The sequence below is a fragment of the Symphodus melops genome (assembly GCF_947650265.1).
Source record: "Symphodus melops genome assembly, chromosome: 21".
NCBI classification, from domain to species: domain Eukaryota; kingdom Metazoa; phylum Chordata; class Actinopteri; order Labriformes; family Labridae; genus Symphodus; species Symphodus melops.
Genome location: NC_136711.1, coordinates 4,560,504 through 4,580,834, shown reverse-complemented (window position 1 = coordinate 4,580,834; position 20,331 = coordinate 4,560,504). Strand labels below are relative to the sequence as shown.

The window sequence follows — 20,331 nt, the reverse complement described above, 5'->3', positions numbered from 1 at the left end:
TTTCTTAGTTTGACAGATTTCAATCATCAGTGAAGGTTGAGAACAATTTACCTGGAGAAAAAGGTGTTTAAAATGTCTCAGGCTTTCACAAAGTTCCTTTAATTCAACGCCACTATCGAGATGCATTCCCACCATGATATTGATATAATGCTACAAACACGTCATCTATCATAATGTCATATTGTGCATTTAATAAGAAATAAAGTTACTTAAAGCTATTCTTTGCATCCTTCTACCTTCCCTTCTGATCGAGTCCTGAATATAAAATGATGGAATGTGCATGAAAGTATTTAGACATTAAAACGAAACACCTTTTAATTGATTTGATTATGTTGAGGATTATTCACTGTCCTTATTTTAAAAAATTATAATAAAAAAACCCATCTGAATCGAATCATCCATCGATGCGTCCATTCGATTACTAATGCCTGGCTGACGTAAACGCTGCGTCATCCCCACGCGACCTCTACTGTTATCGCAGGAAAACACTGGCAGCTTCTTCTACTCGGAGACTTTTTGTTTTCGAAACTTGAAAAGATGTCGACGGCGATGAACTTCGGCTCGAAGAGTTTTAAACCTCGGGCCCCTGACAAAGGAGCTTTCCCTCTGGATCATTTTGGTGAGTTAAGACGAAATGTCCACTGTCACACAACTCAAGGCTGAAAAACTACAGACACATTACTAACAGATGTTATTCAGCAGCAGATATGTGTCCAGAATACTTAAAGTGAGGTTTGACCTCAGTGTTTCTGTATCTATATCAGCTTACATCCACTTTTGTTTCTGTCCAGATACACTTCGATATAACTAATGTCTTGTGTCCTGCCTGTCTGTATATTGCTACTGGATGCCTTGATTTTCCCTCGGGATCAATAAAATATCTATCTATCTATCTATCTATCTATCTATCTATCTATCTATCTATCTATCTATCTATCTATCTATCTATCTATCTATCTATCTATCTATCTATCTATCTATCTATCTATCTATCTATCTATCTATCTATCTATCTATCTATCTATCTATCTATCTATCTATCTATCTATCTAATAAATCATATAAATCGAACATGATGGATCGTATAGATAAATCCCGATAATGATAAGATTAATGACACGATTTATTTGACTAAATGATACTGGAGACAAATGATGACAGAAGAAGATTCCTCTCTGCTAACCTGCTTGTCAGTGTGGTTTGGTGATTGGAGCATCACATTGAGGTGTCGATTAAAACCTGTATCATGTTCCATGTGATATTTGTGTCGTTCCCAAACGACTTCCTCACCTCTGATTTTAAAAGACGGCGGTTCATCCTCAATCTCCAAATCTTTTCTCCACAGCTTATTGAGATTCAGTTTTCAGAGTACCGATGTTTTACAATGAATCCTTATGTTCCTAGATTCAGCTGCTTTGGTCTCATAAATATTATGAATTATCTCCATCTCCACGTTTGGTTATCAGTGTGCCTGTTATTATCCACTGCCGATCAATGCAGTCCAAATCGAAAGCTTCACAATGAAAAAGGTCATTACTTTAAAATGAAACATTGACATTTTTAAGCAGTGAAACATAATTTTGCTTTAAATCCAGTCGTAACATGTTTGACCTCATCTGTCCATCAAAAAAGCTCTTCTCAGAATCAGTAGTCAGGTGAACTAGATTATTCGACCACATGACAAGAACAAATACGTTATCCGATCTTTATGACGAACTTCACTGTCAGAGCTTGAGCCTGTAAGACGGAGCGTCATACTGAGTGTGTCTTGTCATCATTTCAGGGGAGTGTAAAACCTTCAAGGAGACGTTTATGAAGTGCCTGAGAGACAACAATTTCGACAACTCCCTGTGCAGACTGCAGTCCAAGGACTATCTGGAGTGCCGCATGGAGAAGTAAGAAACGCATCTCATCGTCCATATGACTGCTTGTTGGAGTTGATGAAACGTGTGATTTGTCATTGATCCTTTTTGCTTGTCCTCTTGTGTGTTCAGTCAGCTGATGGCCAAGGAGCCTCTGGAGAAACTAGGGTTCAAGGATCTGATGGACCAACCTCCCAGCCAAGCAGACAAAGACACGAAACCTTGAAAACACAAGTCGTCAAACGCCAACACGAGGCGAAGGCTGCTGGGAGACTGAGGCCTTTCAAAATGAGCAAAAACACAAGGGGGCGTTCGGGTCACAATGTGGGGTTACAGACTACTCAATGATCTTTAACGATCCTTCAATGTATATAAGAAACAAATGTTAGATATATATATATGAAGATGCCACTTTGGCACGTCAATAAATATTTTGTATTTAAACTAAACAGTGTCTTAACATGTTTCTGTTCGCTGCTGATGTGGATTTTTTTTCAAATGTATGTTACAGTGGCCTCTGCTGGTCAATTACTGATACTACATTCAAGTTTCTGTGAACAAGGAGAAACGTCTACTTGAGTTTTTAAATTGAAGTCATTATTGTACAAAGATAATCTTCCCTCTCTAATCTTAGTGTACAGACTACCAATCTAAAATAGATTCAAATAGGGCCATTGCTCAGATGGGACCGTTTTCAAATGAACCTTAAAGGACCTCTGATTTTAAACTCACAGTTGTATGTTGCTGTCTTTTTTATTAACATTGACTGTTTCATAGTGTTTCTTTGTCTTGTGTCTGGAGGTTTTTTTTTTAATGCTGCTTCTATTGAGAATGTCGCACTGAACTTCAGAAAGATAGAAAAACACGTTCTCTGTTCAAACAGTGACGTTTAATATGAGACTACATCCACAGCTGGAAATACAAAACATGATTTATGTGAAAGGGGGGGGGGGACATAAACAAGTCCGTACACTCAGAGACACTAAATAAAGCCAGTAGCATCAGCACAGCTTTATACAACGCTATTACAACTGAAGGCAGGGTGACTCACAGATCAAGAAGGAAAAGGAAATCGCTGATGGACCATGAAGTCTTTAACTTTAGGACATCTTCGTACGAGGGCTGCCATTAAAAACTTCAAACTAATGTCGAATATGACACGCAACACTTTCTCCTCCAGGTTTGAATGATTGCTCGACAGCCCTTCTTTTTACTGACCATGTATTAATGACCTGAATAAATAACTTCCTGTGGTGTTCTGTAAAACGAGAAGCGTCAGTACCAAAAGAACTGAACTGGAAGGGTTTAAATCACAATAAAGACCAGTAGCTCCATGCAAAGTCTGTTATTCATCAATAGATTGATTCAACTGATTTAATAAAACTTGTTTTGAACGTGCTGTTCGGCACAGAGAACAGACACTTTGTGTTTTCCCAGTAGGTGGTTTACTCCATGCTGACAATATTTGAATTAAAGACTATAAATGACTTTACATTTCCTTACCTTGCTAAAGAAATGATCTCTAAAAGGCATTCACAAAACTCATCTGCTCATTTGTTGAAAACTTTGCAAATAAACCGTTAAAGAATGAGTCCAGAGTTCAATCGAAGACTTCTGCTGGAGTACAGTCACAACGAAATGAGCTGCAGTTTTGAAGCTGTTTTCTCACATGTGCACTCCTAAAAATATCGAGATCATTTCAGGAGGCTTGCTCCGGATGTTCTCCTCACCTGCTCGTACAAATATGCACCTCACAGCAGGAGGAGGACGGAGGGGGTCTCCTGAGGCAAGACGTGATGTATAAAGAACGACGCAGAAGTAGAGGACGAAGAACAGAGTGCGCTGTAAGACGATATAATGAGAACGTTTGCCTTTATAAATCGATGTAGTTCAACAGAATCACAGTAACAACAAAAGATTGGAGAAGAACTTCACAGTAGTCACAGTATATAAACGTCACTCCACCTCCTATTGGCTCGAGGTGAATGCTCCAGAGAACATCCTGCTGTGTTCTCACATCAGCTCACTCGGACTTGAGTCCAAGCGTCACATGTGGCTGTTTGCATTTACACATACAGCTCCTCCCGGAAGTATCCAGAGTTTTCTAAGATACAGATGAACAGATCCATCCTTAACAAATGAGTGGACCAATAGTAGTGCAGAAGCAAACCTGGGGACGTAACAGAGCATGATTCATAGAATAGATGCGGTGAACAACAGGACATTTAGCCTCAGCCTGGTTAGACGCCTCACATTAATGCAGTGTTCCTTCATATTTTTCTGGGATCTGAAATCGTTTTCGGTTCTGTTTCTGAAAGTCGCAGGGTTCCTTGTTTCCGAGGAACTCCACTCACTTCCAGTGGTGCAGTGGTCTGATGTGTAAGAAACGCAGAGTAAAGAAGCAGTCGGGGAATCGTCATAGAAATAGTTTGGCACAAGCTGACAAGATGTGCTGTAGATTTATACAAACAGTCAATTTTTAAAAAGTTTCAAATCAGCTGCCTCCTTCATAAAACTACTAAAAATAACCATGTTTTTAAAAGCTGCACAGTATGTAACGGAGCTTGACTAATTATTCGACCGACCGATGACGGCATTTACAGTGACTACCAATATGGGCTACTTTTAAATCGCAGATATGTGCCGCTATTACTGCGTTTATTCACCTTTAATTTAATTTCAGTCTTGTTGTGTTGAACTTGCAGTTCTCTTTGACCAGCTGAGTTTGCTATGTAGACTACAACGAGCGTGATCTCTCTGCAGTGTGAAGTGGTGACTCGCGTACACGCAGTTACTGTCCAGTTAAGTCACCATCTTGTTTTCATTATCTATCTTTCTTTCTTTCTATCGTTTTATAACTGCATTGAAGGGACCAACACAACAAATGTGTAATTCTGTAACTATCTCTACAAACCACAGATGGATCTAAGATATAGGCCAATATATCAGTATTACATTTTTCTCCCTTACCAATAATCGACCAGAACAGAACATACACACACATATATATATATCGGTCGAATCTGAGTTTGTAAATTCAGCCACTAGGGGGCTCTTAATCAAAACAATGACAAAAGTGTGTGCTGAGGCTGGTGGGGAATCATGGGAGTGATTCTCTCTGCCCCTCCCCCCCGAGATGAAAACAAACTGTGTTGACCGTAGATGAACGGGTTAAACCGACCTGAGGAAGAGAAATGTTTACAGTCGATGTATCCGAGTTTAATTGACGTGACGTTTTCATCACAGCAGCACATACAGCGAGAGTGCAGCAGCTCCCTTATGTAGCGTTCTTTGACGTCACATCTGGTAAGTCTCCTTACAACTATAAAATTATGGAGTTAATAAGTGCTTTTATAATATAGGTTCATTATTAATTTAGTGTAACAATTCTACATACAACACATTTAAAAGGTCCCATATTATGCCATTTTAGGGTTCATATATCTAATGTATGTGTCGACTTAAATACGTTCACAGTCGTTTGTGTTAAAAAAAATTAAGTGTCTGTCTCTCATCTGCCTCATCTGATTGGTCGGATGTTCCGTTCTGCCGTCATTGGTCAGTCGCTCAGCACAGAGGTCACACGGGCGTGCAGCACGAGCTTGGTGTTGCTACAACGAGCCAATGGTCTTGGATCAGTGACGTCACACTGGCAAATCTCATTCAGGGGGCCTCGAGACCGAGCGCTCTGAAGCTACTGCTACAGCTAACATGAGGACATGAGGACGATGAGTTTCTGTGGACTTTGAATTTGTTCCTCTTCATGGACAAAACATCTTGAAAACACACTGAAGAGCATAAAACCAGAAAAAGCTGAATATGGGACCTCTGTTGAATGGTCGTCTTTTAGCATTATCAAGTTCATCATTCAAGGTCAGATTGTTTCAAAAACTGTTTTCTCTTTCATATTTGATTGTTGATAGAAATAAATAACACAGCAACGGATCAGTCAGAGAGGAGGAGAAGGGCTTTCCTTTTCACTAGCGGGAGGAGTTAGAACTGGAGCGAGACCGATGACGGCGACGGCCCGGCGATCTGGACCTGCGACGCACCGGAGAGCGTCGCCGTGGTGACCGAGACCTTGAGGAGAAAGAAACGCAGTCAGAAAACTAGCAGACCAGGATCAATGTAAAAAAATAAAAAAAGAGTATAAAATATAATTGAATTTGCAATTGAATTAATCCTGGTTATTCGTTTCAGGAAGCTTTTACACGACCAGTAGTCAGCACATGCTTGCATACCTTCTCCTCATGCGAGGTGGGGTGCGCCGCCACATTGGTGGGGGCGGAGGCATCCTGCGGGGAGGGGAAAACCTGCGAGGGGGAGGGCGCACTGTGGGAGCGAGCACAGCTGTGACTGTGATCTCCTGTCCGTCAATCTGACCTGAGGGAAATATCCAGGAAACCAGACACTGAAGGTTTGTTATTTGAATTTATAAAAAGGGAACTTTCATTTCAGCGTTCAGGAGGAGAGCCACAAACACAAACACACACACACACGTTCATCCCTACACACTCTTTGAACGTCTCTGCTGCAGTCACTCTTTCATCCAGTTCACGTCGTCGCTCAACAAATCGGAACACTCAACATCCCCGCCCCACACTCACCTCCATCCATGTGTTTCAGGGCTTTCTCGGCCTCCTCGGGCGTCTCGAACTCCACGTAGGCGTAGCCTTTGGACAGGTGAGGGTGGACTCGGTTCATCGGCATGTCAATCATCTTGATCTTGCCGTAGGTGGAGAAGATCTCCTGGATGTGATCCTTTGAAAGTGGGACATTTGCCGTTACATTCAGACCGTTCTTTCTGTATCGAGTTAGTAGAATCAATTCCAATTTTTTTTCATAAAGAGAATTATGTGTAAGAGCTGCTTCAGGTTGTTGTCATGCAAGCGCACAGCCAGTGTTTCTCTGCCCAGTAAACACGACATGGGGCCAAAGATGCATCGATGTCGAGTCTTTATGTAATGTTCTTTTTATTATTAACACTGGTGAGGATTTTAGTGTTCTTGTAAAAGGAGAAAAATGAAATAGTATCTTATATGAACACCTTTCAGTGTCACACATTGTAATATCAGAATCTGTTTTTATTGTTATCTGCTGTGTGACATTCATTAACCGCATTAAAAACAATCAAAATCTGAGTCTCTACTTATTCCTCGACAACAGGTTTACAAAAAAAAAAATACAAAAAAAGAGAAAGAGAAAAAAAGGATAGAAGACAGAGGAAGAAGAGAAAGGAAAAACAAACAAACACATGAGCAGGACTCCAGTATAGAGTGTAAATGTGGAGAGGATGTGTCCTCTCACAACCTGATGTAGAACATGAGGTCAGCACTGAGAGCTCCTTGCTGCGCTTGTGATCAGCAGATCCATTTGAACCTTCACCTTGATAACATTTCTGGTGAGTCTGCCGAGGTAGACCTTGGTGGGTTTTGGTGTTGGGCTCCTTCGTCGTCGGTCCCTGTCGTCCTTCTTCGCTGATTTTGACCTGGAAGGACATTTCAATATCAGTTTTCTTCTGATCATTCATGAGATCGTCTAACCCAAAATTTCAAGTTCGGATTCCTTTTTGCTGACAAAGACTTTTACTTTGACTACAGTGTGAGGATTAAGGTTTGAAAATGTCCTCAGTAAATTTCACACAAAGTCTGATGGAACGGTTTGGCTTTTTAAAAATCAAAAAAACAAACAAACAGGATATCACAAGAGGCACTAATTCACTTTTAGCACAACTAGTAAAAGAATCCGTACTTTGATCGAGACCGCCGCCTGTTGTTGTGGCGCTGGCGGCTTGGGCTGGGTGAGGAGGACGAGGAGGACGAGGAAGACGAGCGGGAGCTGGATGAGCCTGAGGCAGAGGAGCTGGAGCCACTGGAGGAGCCTGAGCTCGAGCCTGAGCTGCTACTTGAACTGGAACTGAAATAACGTGAGACAGATGGAAAAATGTTCAAACTGGTTTGTAAACATCTTGACTCGTATTGACAGAAAGCTTTTGTAGAATCAGACTAATTCCAGACACATTTTCTAGATATAGTATCATTCAAACCTGGCAGCATGTAGTGATATTACATATTAAACATAATTATAATGTATGTATTACACAGCCTCTGACCTGCTGCTCCCACTTGACGCATTGCGCCGTGTGCGGTTCTTCTCTCGACCTCTGCCTTTTTCACCTCCTTCTTTTGCGGTGCCTGACTTCTCTTTACCGCGCTGCTTGCTTTTCTCCTCATCCTTCCTCTTGGTTGGGGAAGGCGCCCTGAGGTCAAAGATGACAAAATGTTGATTATCAGGCAATGGACAACACATTACAAACCATTTAAACATGCCAAACTAGATGTTTAGGTGTTTGTTGTGCAAGCTGTTGGTAAACAACACGATAAACATGCCAACTCAGCACAGATCTGAGAAACAGACGGCTAGGCATGAACGTATGAAAAACAATTCAATGTGCACTTTTTTTTAAAAAGATGTCTGACTGTTTAGAGAAGGGGTTCCCAAACTTTTCAGCCCGCGATCCCCCAATATAATGGTCTTAGAGACCACGGTGTCCGTGGAGGAGCATAAAACATTTGATATTGCCCACTATTAAACCTCTCTACAAAGTGGCATTAGAACACCACACACCATCGTATTTTTGTTTATATCATTTATAAATGACACCTGACCCCGACTTTGGGGACCATTGGTTTAGAGCCGATAAATCACAGAGACTTCTCCTCTTCATTTAAATATTTAGGAGCCTTTATTAGTTTATTTGACTTTATAAACTGTATATCACTGCCTTTCATTTCTACTTTCCGGTGTGTTAATTTATTAACTTCATCTGCTTAATCATTGATTCATAATGTGATACTGTTTTTGTTTACCTGATTGTTTATTTGCATTACTCATCTTTGATAAAGCCAATAATAATAATGATGATAATAGGGTACTAATACTGTGCACGCCTACTGAACATGTAAACAGCATACAACACAGACAGACTATGAAGCCACACTGTAGTTTGTTTGTTTGACTGTCTCATAACTGTTGTTTTATTATGACTGCTCACTTTGTCCTTCGCGATAATAAATTAAAACAGGAGCAATAGAACGAAAGCACATCAGTGAAATGAACCATTAAAATAATCCATGTGAAGGTTACAGTTGCACATTGACTTTTCCTGATTAGTCTCCAGTCCTGTCCAATGGATCAGAAGAAACACACCTGAACAGTCAGCAGGCCAAACACGTTAGCATGAGACAGCTAACACTTCTTTAGAACAAAAATAAAAAAAATAACCTGAACGTGAATCTTTAAAAAACAAAACTCTGCTCTCAATACGACGCCAATCGTATCCTTTTTGTCATTTCCTTTTAAATGCATGCACACTTTCCATGTAAAAGAATATCAACTTCAACAAATACGAGCTTCTACTCACATCTTTCCAACTCGGTCGCACAAAGACGACGTCACATGTCGGCTTAAGGTCAACCAATCAGAAGGCCAGATGTACACACGAGCCGTTAAGCAGAAAAAGGGAAATAGTTGCCCTCAGTTCGGACTGTAACGGCATTTCCTCGTCTTTTTTGCCGGTTATTTAAACCTTGTTGTTTCAGCTCACATGATTATTAGTTAAACACAAACTTTCGCTTGTCGTTCAATGAAAATGTCGCGGTTTTTTCCCCCGTTATTTTGCTCAGGTCAATCCAGGACAACACTGTTGACTACCGGGTGAAGTTGCCTTAGAGTTTAAGTAGAGGCAGCACAGATAACGGGCATAATGTTGTTACCGGCTGAATGACATCGCGTTTGCTTGTGGCCCGGTCAGGCAGATTTGGTATCACACGTGTGTCTTTAACAAGGAGAGTTGTTCATTCACTTAAACTGTTAAAACCAAACTTTTGTCGTTTTTTTGGTGTGTATATTTGCTGTGTGGAGCACAGAGGGAAGGACACTCTCCTCTGTCATAGCAACCCTCCTGATGTCCTCTGCAGGCAACTCGGAGCCAGATGAAACCAGCAAACCATCAGCTGGTGCCAGGACACTTGCCTTGACTGTTTGCTCTGCTGCCATTGGTGGCACCTTCCAGTATGGATACAACATCTCCATTATCAATTCACCCACCAGCTACATCCAGGTTTTCATCAATGACACCTACAGGAAGCGCTGGGGCGTTGGCCTGGAGATGCCCCAGGTAACACTCGTGTGGACTCTGATAGTGTCAGCTTTCTCACTGGGGGGTTTTCTTGGTGCCCTGTTAGCAGGACCTCTGGCGGTCCGCTGCGGAAGGAAGAACTCGCTGCTTCTGAACAACTCCTTCTTGTTCGCTGGTGCTCTGCTCGTGCTGACGTGCAGGGTGGCTGGATCCTTTGAGATGCTCATCTGTGCTCGTTTTCTGGTGGGGATTAACTCAGGGGTCAGCATGAATGTTCAGCCCATGTATTTTGGCGAAAGTGCCCCGACACACCTCCGAGGAGCTGTCGCTTTTTCATCTGCTGTTTTCACTGCCTTTGGGATCTTCTTGGGTCAAGTTGTGGGACTCACCGACGTTCTGGGTGCGGAGCCTCTTTGGCCCTACTTGCTTGCTAGTAATGCTGTGCCTGGGATGATCCAGCTTCTTACCTTACCCTGGTTCCCTGAGAGCCCCAGGTACCTTCTCATTGACCGAGGTGACAGGGAAGCGTGCGTCAAGGCGCTTGAAAGGCTTCGCGGTGGGGAAGTCCCGGTCATGGAGATGGACGAGTTGCTTCAAGAGCAGCAGCTGCAAAAATCTACAGCCTTAAATTGTGGATCTGAAGCTTCCTCAAGGTCGCCCTGGTCCCTGTTTAAAAGTCCTGACCTGCGGTGCCAGCTCAGAACGGTCATGGCAGCCAGTAGTGCCATGATGCTCTGTGGCAATGACTCCATCTATTTCTATGCTTCTTACATCTTCCTCGAAGCAGGGATCCCTCCAGAAAAAGTCCAGTACATCACTATTGGAACAGGGGCGTCAGAGTTTACGTCCTCCATACTGAGTAACCTGCTGATTGAACGTGTCGGCCGCCGGTACCTTCTTGTTGGAGGGTACTGCCTTATGTCCTGCTGGGCTTTGGTCTTCACTTTAGCGCTCACTCTACAGAGCCGCGGGGTAGCTGGCATGCCCTACCTTAGCATGGCATGTGTTTTTGCCTACATCCTCAGCTTTGGCTTGGGCCCGGCAGGGGTGACTGGAATCTTGCCTGCAGAAATATTTGACCAGGCATCTCGACCGGCAGCTTACATGGTTGCCGGCTCGTTTATGTGGATCAGCCTGTTTTTGGTAGGAATGCTGTTTCCCTTTATAGTCAGCTACCTGGGAAACTTCTGCTTTCTGCCATTCTTTGCCGTGTGTGTGGTGTCGTCATTGTTCTTAGGACTTACCTTACCAGAAACTAAGGGTAAGACGCTTTCTGAGATTACTGCAGAGTTTGATCAAAAGAATGGAGTGAAAAGAGAGAGTCAAGACATGCAGCTTGATGACACCATTAGGGACCAGTACAAGTTGGGCAAAGCTTGCTCCTTCAATTCCCTCACACAAGATCCTGACCAAGAACCCGACCGAACCAGTAATGTGTGAAACTTGAGGTCAACCAGCTGTAGGTGTAATTGAACACATAATAGTGCCTTTGTAACAGCTTTATGCACTGTCAATCTATCCAGAGTTTCCTTTTTATGAAAGCTGGTCAACGTATCGTCGTAGTTTGGTCACACATAGGGTTGCAAAATATTGGACATTTTCAAAGTTGAAAACTTTCCATGGGAATTAACAGATTTCATGCAAGTGCACTTGAATATGCTCGTCCTCCATCACATGCACGTGGCACACTGCTTACTGCAGAGCTATTGAGGCCACGCCCCCTACATGCACTGTGCTTTCCCATCACATGCACAGATGAGTTCACGAACCCTTAAAATGTTTTTTTGATTGTAATATTATGCATGGGTGTCTGCTTAAAACAAAACAAAGTGTTTATATTTATGCTTGGATATGATGCAGTTCAATAAAATTGTTCTCAATTTCCAGTGAATTACCATAAATTCCCATAATTCCCATGGAAAGTTTCCAATTTGGAATATTTCCAAAATTCCCAAGTTTAACTTCAATGGAATGTTAACGGAAATTTACCGGAAACTTTCCACCCCTTAGCAACCCTAGTCACACCTTTAATGACCCTGTGTTTAAAGATGAAACATTCTTTTATACATCTACAGCTCCATCCATTTACAATTTCAAACAAAACAAAAACATAATTTCACAGCATTAACCACAGCATAGTCCTAAAAAAATTATCCTGTCCCTAAAGTTGAAAATATTTCATCACATGTATGAACTGGTCCTTGCCCGTCTATTCCTGTGTCACATACTTCAAAAAGGAGGGGGCGTGACACGTGGCAGGAAAATAAACATCAAAGACTGGCAATCCACAGTCAAGTTTATACATCATGATGAAGTCAACAGGCTACATTTGTGTGGAGGTGCATGTCAGCCAGGCCAGAGTGTCGAAGAATAAGTCATGCATGGAAGTGTAATGTATGTTGTAATATATCTTGTGAAGACAATACAAGGAGTAATTACCTTAAATGTAGCTGCATACTGTAACTCCTCGTCTCTCTCCTCAGCTCGTCCTGTGGAAAGATGTTTGCCAGTGGGTTATACTGTATTTAAAATGCATATAAACCAAAGGGTTGCCCACTCTAAACCAAATGTTGCACTATTTATATAACAGGCCTTATGTTTTCTGATTAGAACCAGTGTACTGTGTGTCCATTGATCCATTGCTTGTGTACATCTCCTTTTTAGTGAACAAAGAAGGAAGGCTACCTCTTTAAACTATGGCAGGTTTTTTTGTTTGCATTCTGCCGAGTTTATTTCACCAGCCGCTGTTAATTGTACTTGATTATTTATTTTATAAATGGAAAAATTAGTTTATAAGTTGTACTTCCACTCAAAGTGTTTATTACCAGCCATTTAACCAACTGTAAAACGTCCTCTTCAAGCACTAGATCTGTCAAAGACGCAGCTCTGAAAAACAGCCACAAGGTGTCACTATAGGCTCCCTTTTTGTGTTATAGTATAATATAAAAATATGTCTGCTTGTAAAGTATGTAGCTCGAAAAGATCAGAGCCATGATGGCACACCTTGTCGATTGTAACTGTATTTTTGTACCTGTTTATTTCTTACGTTTTCATTGGATGTTTTTGCTGAAGGATGTTTTTTTAATTTTTTTTATTTCTAAATTATTAATCCATATAGCCTCTATTATTCCTGAAATGTCTATGAAAACTTCATGCTGGATCTCATGCCAAAAATGCTGTGCACTATGTGGAATACGACTGATTAATTGTCACTGTGTGAAGGTGCCATTCAAAAAGCATGTGTCGACAATCCCTGTATCTCGCTGTATGATCCTCAGGCTTTACTTTTCTGTACTGAATTTATATTTTGCACACTGCAGTAATTTAATTAATGACATTTTTAGAACCTATGCTCGTACAAAAATAAAGCTGACCTACACCATCGTGTGTCTTTGGTTTTCCGGTTTGTTGGATTGATTCTGCTTTTCTCGTAACTGCTGTTTTAATTACATTAAGTCACATCACTTAGGCTCACTTGCCTCTGGCACTTTAATCCATTCATTCCTATTAAAACTGTTAGTGTAATGCTGTTTATCTCTGGGAACCTCAGCAGTGTCAGTCAACATCTCCCTGTGAAGTGGGTGTAAGTGTAACTCATTTACATCATTTTGACTTAAAGCTGTTTTATTTCAACTGCAACTAAAAAACAAGTTACAGGATTTTTTTTAAAGAAGAAAACTTGAAATATATAGTGGGGTTTTTTTCTCTTCTTTTTTTTTATTATTAAAAAGACCCCTATACAAGCTCAAGTCCATTGACCATTTACAATTACACAGGGTGATTTGTTTAAAAATGTAATGTCTGCTTATAAAGTATGTAGCTCGAAAAGATCGGAGCCATGATGGCACACCTTGTCGATTGTAACTGTATTTTTGTACCTGTTTATTTGTTACGTTTTCTTTGGATGTTTTTGCTGAAGGATGTTTTATTTCTAAATTATGGATGGATTTGTCCCAGTTTTGGGGATGGCAGTACTGACTTCTGGGGCCTTATGACTTTAAGGGCTATATTACATTTTTGCTTTTTGTTGACAAACCAGTGGAAAGGTGGATGTAGCTGTTCATTTCTTTCTGCTCTGGACCTTACATATATTAAATAGTGCGTTTTGTGTCTTTCTCCTGAACTGACAGAGTGCAGGTTTCCTCAAGCAACCACCAGTAGGGAGTTAGGAGTATTACCTTCAATTACACTTCCTAAAGAGAGGTGAATATGTGCACTTGAGGAATATTAGACAAGGGAATTGAGCTCTAAAATAATTTCATGGGCTGAAAAAAGATATCAGATCTTAAGCACATGGGCAAAAGAAACTAAGGGCTGTATAATAAAGCTGTCTGAGAGCTGTAGCTTGTGAATGAACCTTTGCAACAAAACAGACTGATGACGCTATTAAGAAGCAGACAGCCGGTCACAGTGGAACTGCTGCAGAGCTTTATCACAATTGTTTTTGACGCAGGCTGGTCTGTACCTATGATATGAGTAGACGGCATGAAATAGAGTTTTTGTTACTGTTTTATAACTGGGCGTACAATTTAAGGGTTCTGTTCAGGCGAATATGGTGACAAGTTGATGTAGAATTATTGCCTTGTCTGTCTTCCTCATTCTCTTCCTCAGCGAGAATTCATTTCCTGTAAATGAAGACCATCAGGATTTAAAATGAGGCGCCTGGCAACGCTAACGGAAGATGCGAGCTGTCATCAGCTCAGCATAATAAAAAGTCCATCACCCTAATTGTGAATCAACTGCACTCAAATAGAGCCATATTATTCTCTGGAGCAATAATAGTCTTGTACACATCACATCAGCACAGAATTTCATACGACCAAATATGGCTCTGCCCTTAAGGATGAATTTGCAGTTTGGTATCTTGCCCCAGGGCACATATGCTTTGTTAAGTGCGCGTCTCCCATGAGCAATATGTGTCTTGGTCCAGGACACTTCTGCGGACTACTAGTGACAAAGGACCAACACTTTCACTTAACTCATAAATGTCGAAGCTGCAGTTGATAAAACGTGATGACAGGGCGGCTGTGGCTCAGTGGGTAGAGTCATTGTCTCTCAACCGGAAGGTTGAGGGTTTGATCCCCAGCTCCTGTGAGCAACATGTCCGATGTGTCCTTGGGCAAGACACTTAACCCTGAATTGCTCCCCCTACTCTGTCAGGGTGAATGCAGTTCGCTGCTCCTGTGGTCGAACGCTTGGTGCGCTAATTGCCCCACGGGGATAAATAGAGTTTCAAAAAAAAAAAAAAAAATGATACTGGAAGAGGACGGAGTTCTGTACTTTTAAGAGTAGACTGAAAACATTCCTTTTTGATGAATAATAATAATTCATCAAGAGTGTCTCAAAGTGCTACAGTACAGGTTAAGATGAAGCTTCTAGTTAGGGCAGACACTGTGTGGTACATCTCCTAGTTATGCTGCTATAGGGGTTAGACTGCCGGGGGACCTGGCACCTTGAGCCCTCTCTCTCTCTCTCTCTCTCTCTCATATCCTAGACTGCACATCATTGTCTTGAAATCTTCATGTACCATGTAATTTACCAACCATATACAGTATGTTCCTGGGAGCTCCCGAGTGCCCTTGTCTCGTAGGTTCCTACTGTGTGGTTAACGTAACTCGGCTTCGACCATTCATATTTACAGTCTCTGGCTGCCATCAAGCTTGTTTCCAATTTCAGCAGGCAGCTATTTTTAAATTTTTCTTAATAAAGACCTTAATGTTAGAAAGATACCGGGAAACACATTACACCATTTAGCAGACTCAGGGCCTCTGGAGCCCCCTGCAGTAACAGATGGAGGACGTCATTCAGGCTTCATCCATAAATACCCCCCCCCCACACACACACACACACAGACACAAACACAGACACACACATCCTATTTCTGTGGCTTGAAGAAGAAGTGCCATTGAAAATTGAATCATTATCATTTAGATCACAATCATTTCTCAGTCACCATTTCCATTACAGAAAATGATCCACGATGAGAAACTGATTGGATGGATTCATAATATCTCACAGAAGAGGACTATCAATCCATTTGATCTGTCTACTCAACTATATGTGGATCAGAGGAGCTGCTATTCAGTACGAGAAACAGATGACAGGTAAAGTAGGACTGGGTGTACAGTTACAAAATGTAATACAGCTATTTCAATGATGGTAAATGTACATTACTTGAGGAAATTTGCTGGGCATTTAGTGAATTTATATCAAGACATTACTCAACTCAACTCAACTCAACTTTATTTATAAAGCGCTTTTAAACAGCCATGGCTGTGACAAAGTGCTGTACATCCATGAAGAGCACAAACATAAAACACAAGTAAAACACTAACAGGGTTAAAACAATAAAAACAATAAAACACTAAAACAAGAACAGTCTCATGCTGGGTTAAAAGCCAAAGAATAAAAATGTGTTTTAAGATGAGTTTTAAAAATGTACCTCCAGGAGCAGCTGGTCAGCTGACCTGAGGCACCGGGCAGGAGTGTAGGGATGGAGCAGCTCAGAGAGGTAAGGTAACATTATACATGTTGTAATCATTACACAGCCTAAACTCAAGAGCACAATGGAGTATTCATCAGGTACAACAAAAAAGACTTGCATATGTTCTCATCGTTTATGATGGATGCATGATTAAGTAATTATTTATAACATGTTTGTCAAATTAACTTTTGGGCCATAAGCTATAGGTTTGAAGATACATTTTTTTGGGGGGATGGATGGATGGATAGACTGACTCAGCTCACAGTGCCAGCCTCCACCTACCAGTGGATTATCAACTTCCTGGCTGACAGGAGGCAGCAGGTGAGGCATCACATTCAGCACCTGGACAATCAGCACTGGCGCCCCCCAGGGGTGTTCTCTGTCTCCACTGGTCTTCTCCCTGTGGGCCCTTTTGTCAAACCTCTGAAGTTTTCAGACAAAACACCATCATCGTGCTCATCCAGGATGTTGACGATTCCACTTACAGGAGGATTGTGGAGCAGCTACAGTACCTCTCTGGTGCAGTCCAAAACCATCTGAAGCTGAACCCACTCAAGACTGTAAGGATTGCAATGGACTACACTACTCCCCTTCACTTTACTCAAGCACAATGTCTACTGTTGACACTTTCAGGTTCCAGGCATCTCCACAATCCAGGGACTTTAAGTGGACCTCCCGAATAGCACACCAAAAGGCACAGTCGAGGATGTACTATCTGTGCCAACTGAGGAAGTTCAACCCCTCTCAGGAGCTGCTGATCATGTTTTACACTGCCATAATCCAATGTGTTCTCTGATCCTCCATCACTGTCTGGTTTGGATCTGCAGCCAAACAGGACAGACACAAACGGCAAAGGACAATCAGGAGTGCAGAGAAAACAATTGGTGCCGACCTGCCCTCCATCCAGTCTAGGTAATATCACTGCAGACTCCGCTCAGGAGCTTAGTGCTGCCAGAATGATTCCACCCACTCCACACCTTGTAATTGAGGACAGTCTGGAAAAACACCACATCACAGCTAACCACTAATCATCTATCCATTGAGTAACAGCATGATGGCCACGATAGAGAACTCTGTAAGGGATGAGGAGGACTATATATAGCTGTGTTGTTGTGACAAAGTGAGGGCTGCAGACTGTTTTCTTTACACTTGTTCACGTTTTAAGACACATACCTTGAAATGCTGAAGAAAATCAAAATAGAAATGGCTGCAATTGTTGTGTCCTGCATCCCCAAGCAATCTAGGGAACATGACATTGTACATTGTCTCTTTTCTATTATCTAAAATGGAAATCATGGCTACATTTGGGTTTTCTATGGCGTTTACTCCTGCACATATAAGTAGCTCATAATAGGCCCCTGAAGTTTGTTGTTATAAATCCACATTGATCCTGCATTTGATCAGGTGTTTGAATCCCTCTATTTCAGCCCTGCTCAGAACAGACTGTTTCTGTCATGGTTTGTTTATGTTTCATCTTGTTTTAGTTTTCATTCTGTCCTTAGTGTTCTCTTTGTTTCCTAGTGTTGATTGTTTAGCTTGTGTGTTTTAATTCATAGTTTCATAGTCTTGTGTTTACTTTAGTTGAGTGTGTTTCCCTGTGTCCTCCTATGTTGTCTGTTAGTTTATTTCCTGTTTTAAGTCTAGTCTTTGGTGTTTCCTGTTTTATGTTGTACATCTGGTTTTGGTGGTGTCGGTGTTGGGTTTTACTTTGTACTTGTCCTCCAGTGTTCTGGTCTTGTGTTCTTTGTTCCTTGTGTTTCCCGCCTGTATGATTGTCCTCACCTGTCTGATTAGTCTCACCTGTGTCTGATTACCCCTGTCTGTAAAGTCTCTGTGTGTTCTTACCCTCTTGTCGGATCATTGTCTTTTGTCATGGTATGTGGTTTGTCTCCTTGCTCCTCGTGGTTTTTGGATTTGGGGTTTTTTTCTTTTTTGCTCTCTGGATTTACTTTGTTTTTTGTCACTCGTGTTTCGAGACGTTTTGGATTTAGTTTTTTGAGTAAGTTTTGTTTTGCCTTTTGTTAAATACATTTTGGTTTCTGCACTTGGGTCCTCCTCCCCCTGTTTTTCTGCCTGCATCCGTGGTAGTTTCTGTGTCTGTAACTTTAAATGTAAATGAGCTGTGTCTGACCACGCCCCTCTCTGAAAGGGCTTGGGTGGCTTGTGTTGTCTTGCACCATGCACTATTGTTCACCCTGAGAAAGCAGACTCAGAGAGCAGAACAAACACCTAGCTGTGGGAGTGTCATTCACCCAAGGGAAGGGTTGTTGCCCTTTGTGATGTCACAATGGGAAAAACAGCCCGTTTAAGCACACATTTTCTGAAAAGTGGAGCAGGAAAATACAAAGGGTGTAGACTTTTCTTATCATTTCTGGGTTTGTACACAGGCTAGAGACACATTAGTTTATGAAAAACCGTTAACTGTCACACTGAACCATCAACAAGGAACCCAAATGAACAACTCAACACTCTGAAGCAGGTGGTAAATCCATTTAATCCAAAAACAGGTCGGTGCACAGTAATCCAAAACAGAAAGGCAATGGAATCCAAAAAGGGTCAGGCAAAAGGCAGGTCAAAAAACAGAAACTGGTCAGATCATTTTAACAAGAATACAGCGCTGAAACAAAGGTCAAAGACAATACAAACTGGCACAGAATGAGGGAAACACAGACACTATGTACTGAAGGGGGGGCGTGGAGTTTACAAGACACAGGTGAGACACATCAGGTAATCAGCAGAGCGGGAAACACTGGGGGAAGGGCATGCAGCCAACAGACCTGAAACGAGACACAGGGTAAGTATCAAAGTAAAACACAAACGCGAGACATGAAACATGAGGGTAAACAGAAATAAACGGAACACTTAACCCTGGGATGTGATATTAATGAAAGAAGCAGTATTGGTATAATTGGCTTTTTCAGCAAACAACTGAACACCACAGGCCTCTGTTCTATGTTGTAGTTACAGTAAGTCGGCCTTTAATTATGTTGAAGATCCCCCTCAGGCATCCACAGGGACCCTTATTAGCTTGTGCTGCTCTTTTCATAATAGTACAATCCTCATTGTGCATTCAAAAGCCATATGCTAAGTCATGATAATCTTGCCAAATATTTTTTCAGAGCTTGAAAGAGGATTGGTGGCTTGTTTGGAATCTCATTAAGATCCATTATGATTTTCTAATTTAATCTGTAGTATATGTGCTTCGTGTTACAGTAATGGCAATGGATGAATAAAGCTTGATACAAATAGGACTTTTCATTCAATCTTTTTGCTGCTTGCTTGAAGCGAGTGTGACTCATCAACCGACCCGCAGCCGCTCACTATTTCTTTCCATGATCGGATAATTATCAGTAATGATGAACTGTCACCATTCTCTTTCAGCCTCCCTGATTTATAACGGTTTTATTTGAATAAATGGACCACTCTCAACATTTTTTTTTTTTTCCCGCTTAACAAATCTGCCACAGAACACCCCTTTAACATACACTAACAATAATCCTGAATTAAGACACTTAGTCACTGTGTAGACCCTTTTCCAGTATTACATGCATTGTAACGTATGATGTATATTTAATTGATGTATGTGTGTATAAGTCACAGACTCTACTCTGAGCCACAGCCGCCCAAAGGATGGAAAATGAAGGAACGAGAGCTATTTAACGTACAGCTATCATCATCAGAGTCATCCCCACTCTGCTGGCTTTATTACATATGGTATATAGGATTCCACCCACATAGAGTGTGATTATGTTTCACACCAGTAATGAATTTGATCAGGATTTGGCAGGTGAGCAGTGCTAATGTAAAGCCCTGAATAGACGTGTTGTGACTGACGTTTCCCTGTA

General features: G+C 41.5%; 3 protein-coding genes across 3 annotated transcripts; 2 read left to right on the top strand and 1 right to left on the bottom strand.

The window, feature by feature from the left end:
- Positions 1-432: 432 nt before the first annotated feature.
- Positions 433-2,311, top strand: cox19 (cytochrome c oxidase assembly factor COX19). Its single transcript, XM_079334519.1, has 3 exons — positions 433-619; positions 1,784-1,895; positions 1,995-2,311. Exons 1-3 carry the CDS (start codon positions 538-540, stop codon positions 2,086-2,088), a joined length of 288 nt encoding a protein of 95 aa, XP_079190645.1. The 5' UTR covers positions 433-537; the 3' UTR covers positions 2,089-2,311.
- A 418-nt stretch (positions 2,312-2,729) lies between these two features.
- On the bottom strand, positions 2,730-9,382 carry LOC306817546 (RNA-binding protein with serine-rich domain 1-like). The gene is made up of 7 exons (XM_079334515.1): positions 9,286-9,382; positions 7,975-8,121; positions 7,614-7,778; positions 7,248-7,350; positions 6,470-6,623; positions 6,104-6,245; positions 2,730-5,942 (listed from the first exon to the last, which is right to left on the bottom strand). Coding segments are annotated over exons 1-7 (813 nt in total). The 5' UTR covers positions 9,288-9,382; the 3' UTR covers positions 2,730-5,842.
- Positions 9,383-9,384: 2 nt separating this feature from the next.
- On the top strand, positions 9,385-12,106 carry LOC306817545 (solute carrier family 2, facilitated glucose transporter member 11-like). The gene has a single exon (XM_079334514.1). The coding sequence runs from the start codon at positions 9,829-9,831 to the stop codon at positions 11,440-11,442; it is 1,614 nt and encodes a 537-aa protein (XP_079190640.1). The 5' UTR covers positions 9,385-9,828; the 3' UTR covers positions 11,443-12,106.
- Positions 12,107-20,331: the final 8,225 nt, after the last annotated feature.

Excerpts from the sequence above, each read along its gene's own strand:
- LOC306817545 (XM_079334514.1), top strand. The coding sequence starts at position 9,829 with ATGTCCTCTGCAGGCAACTCGGAGCCAGATGAAACCAGCAAACCATCA.
- LOC306817546 (XM_079334515.1), bottom strand. Across the intron at positions 6,246-6,469 it reads CCTGAAACACATGGATGGAG|GTCAGATTGACGGACAGGAG; the intron begins GTGAGTGTGGGG and ends TATTTCCCTCAG. Across the intron at positions 5,943-6,103 it reads CCACCTCGCATGAGGAGAAG|GTCTCGGTCACCACGGCGAC; the intron begins GTATGCAAGCAT and ends TTTCTCCTCAAG.
- cox19 (XM_079334519.1), top strand. The coding sequence starts at position 538 with ATGTCGACGGCGATGAACTTCGGCTCGAAGAGTTTTAAACCTCGGGCC. Across the intron at positions 620-1,783 it reads TTTCCCTCTGGATCATTTTG|GGGAGTGTAAAACCTTCAAG; the intron begins GTGAGTTAAGAC and ends TCATCATTTCAG. Across the intron at positions 1,896-1,994 it reads CTGGAGTGCCGCATGGAGAA|TCAGCTGATGGCCAAGGAGC; the intron begins GTAAGAAACGCA and ends TTGTGTGTTCAG.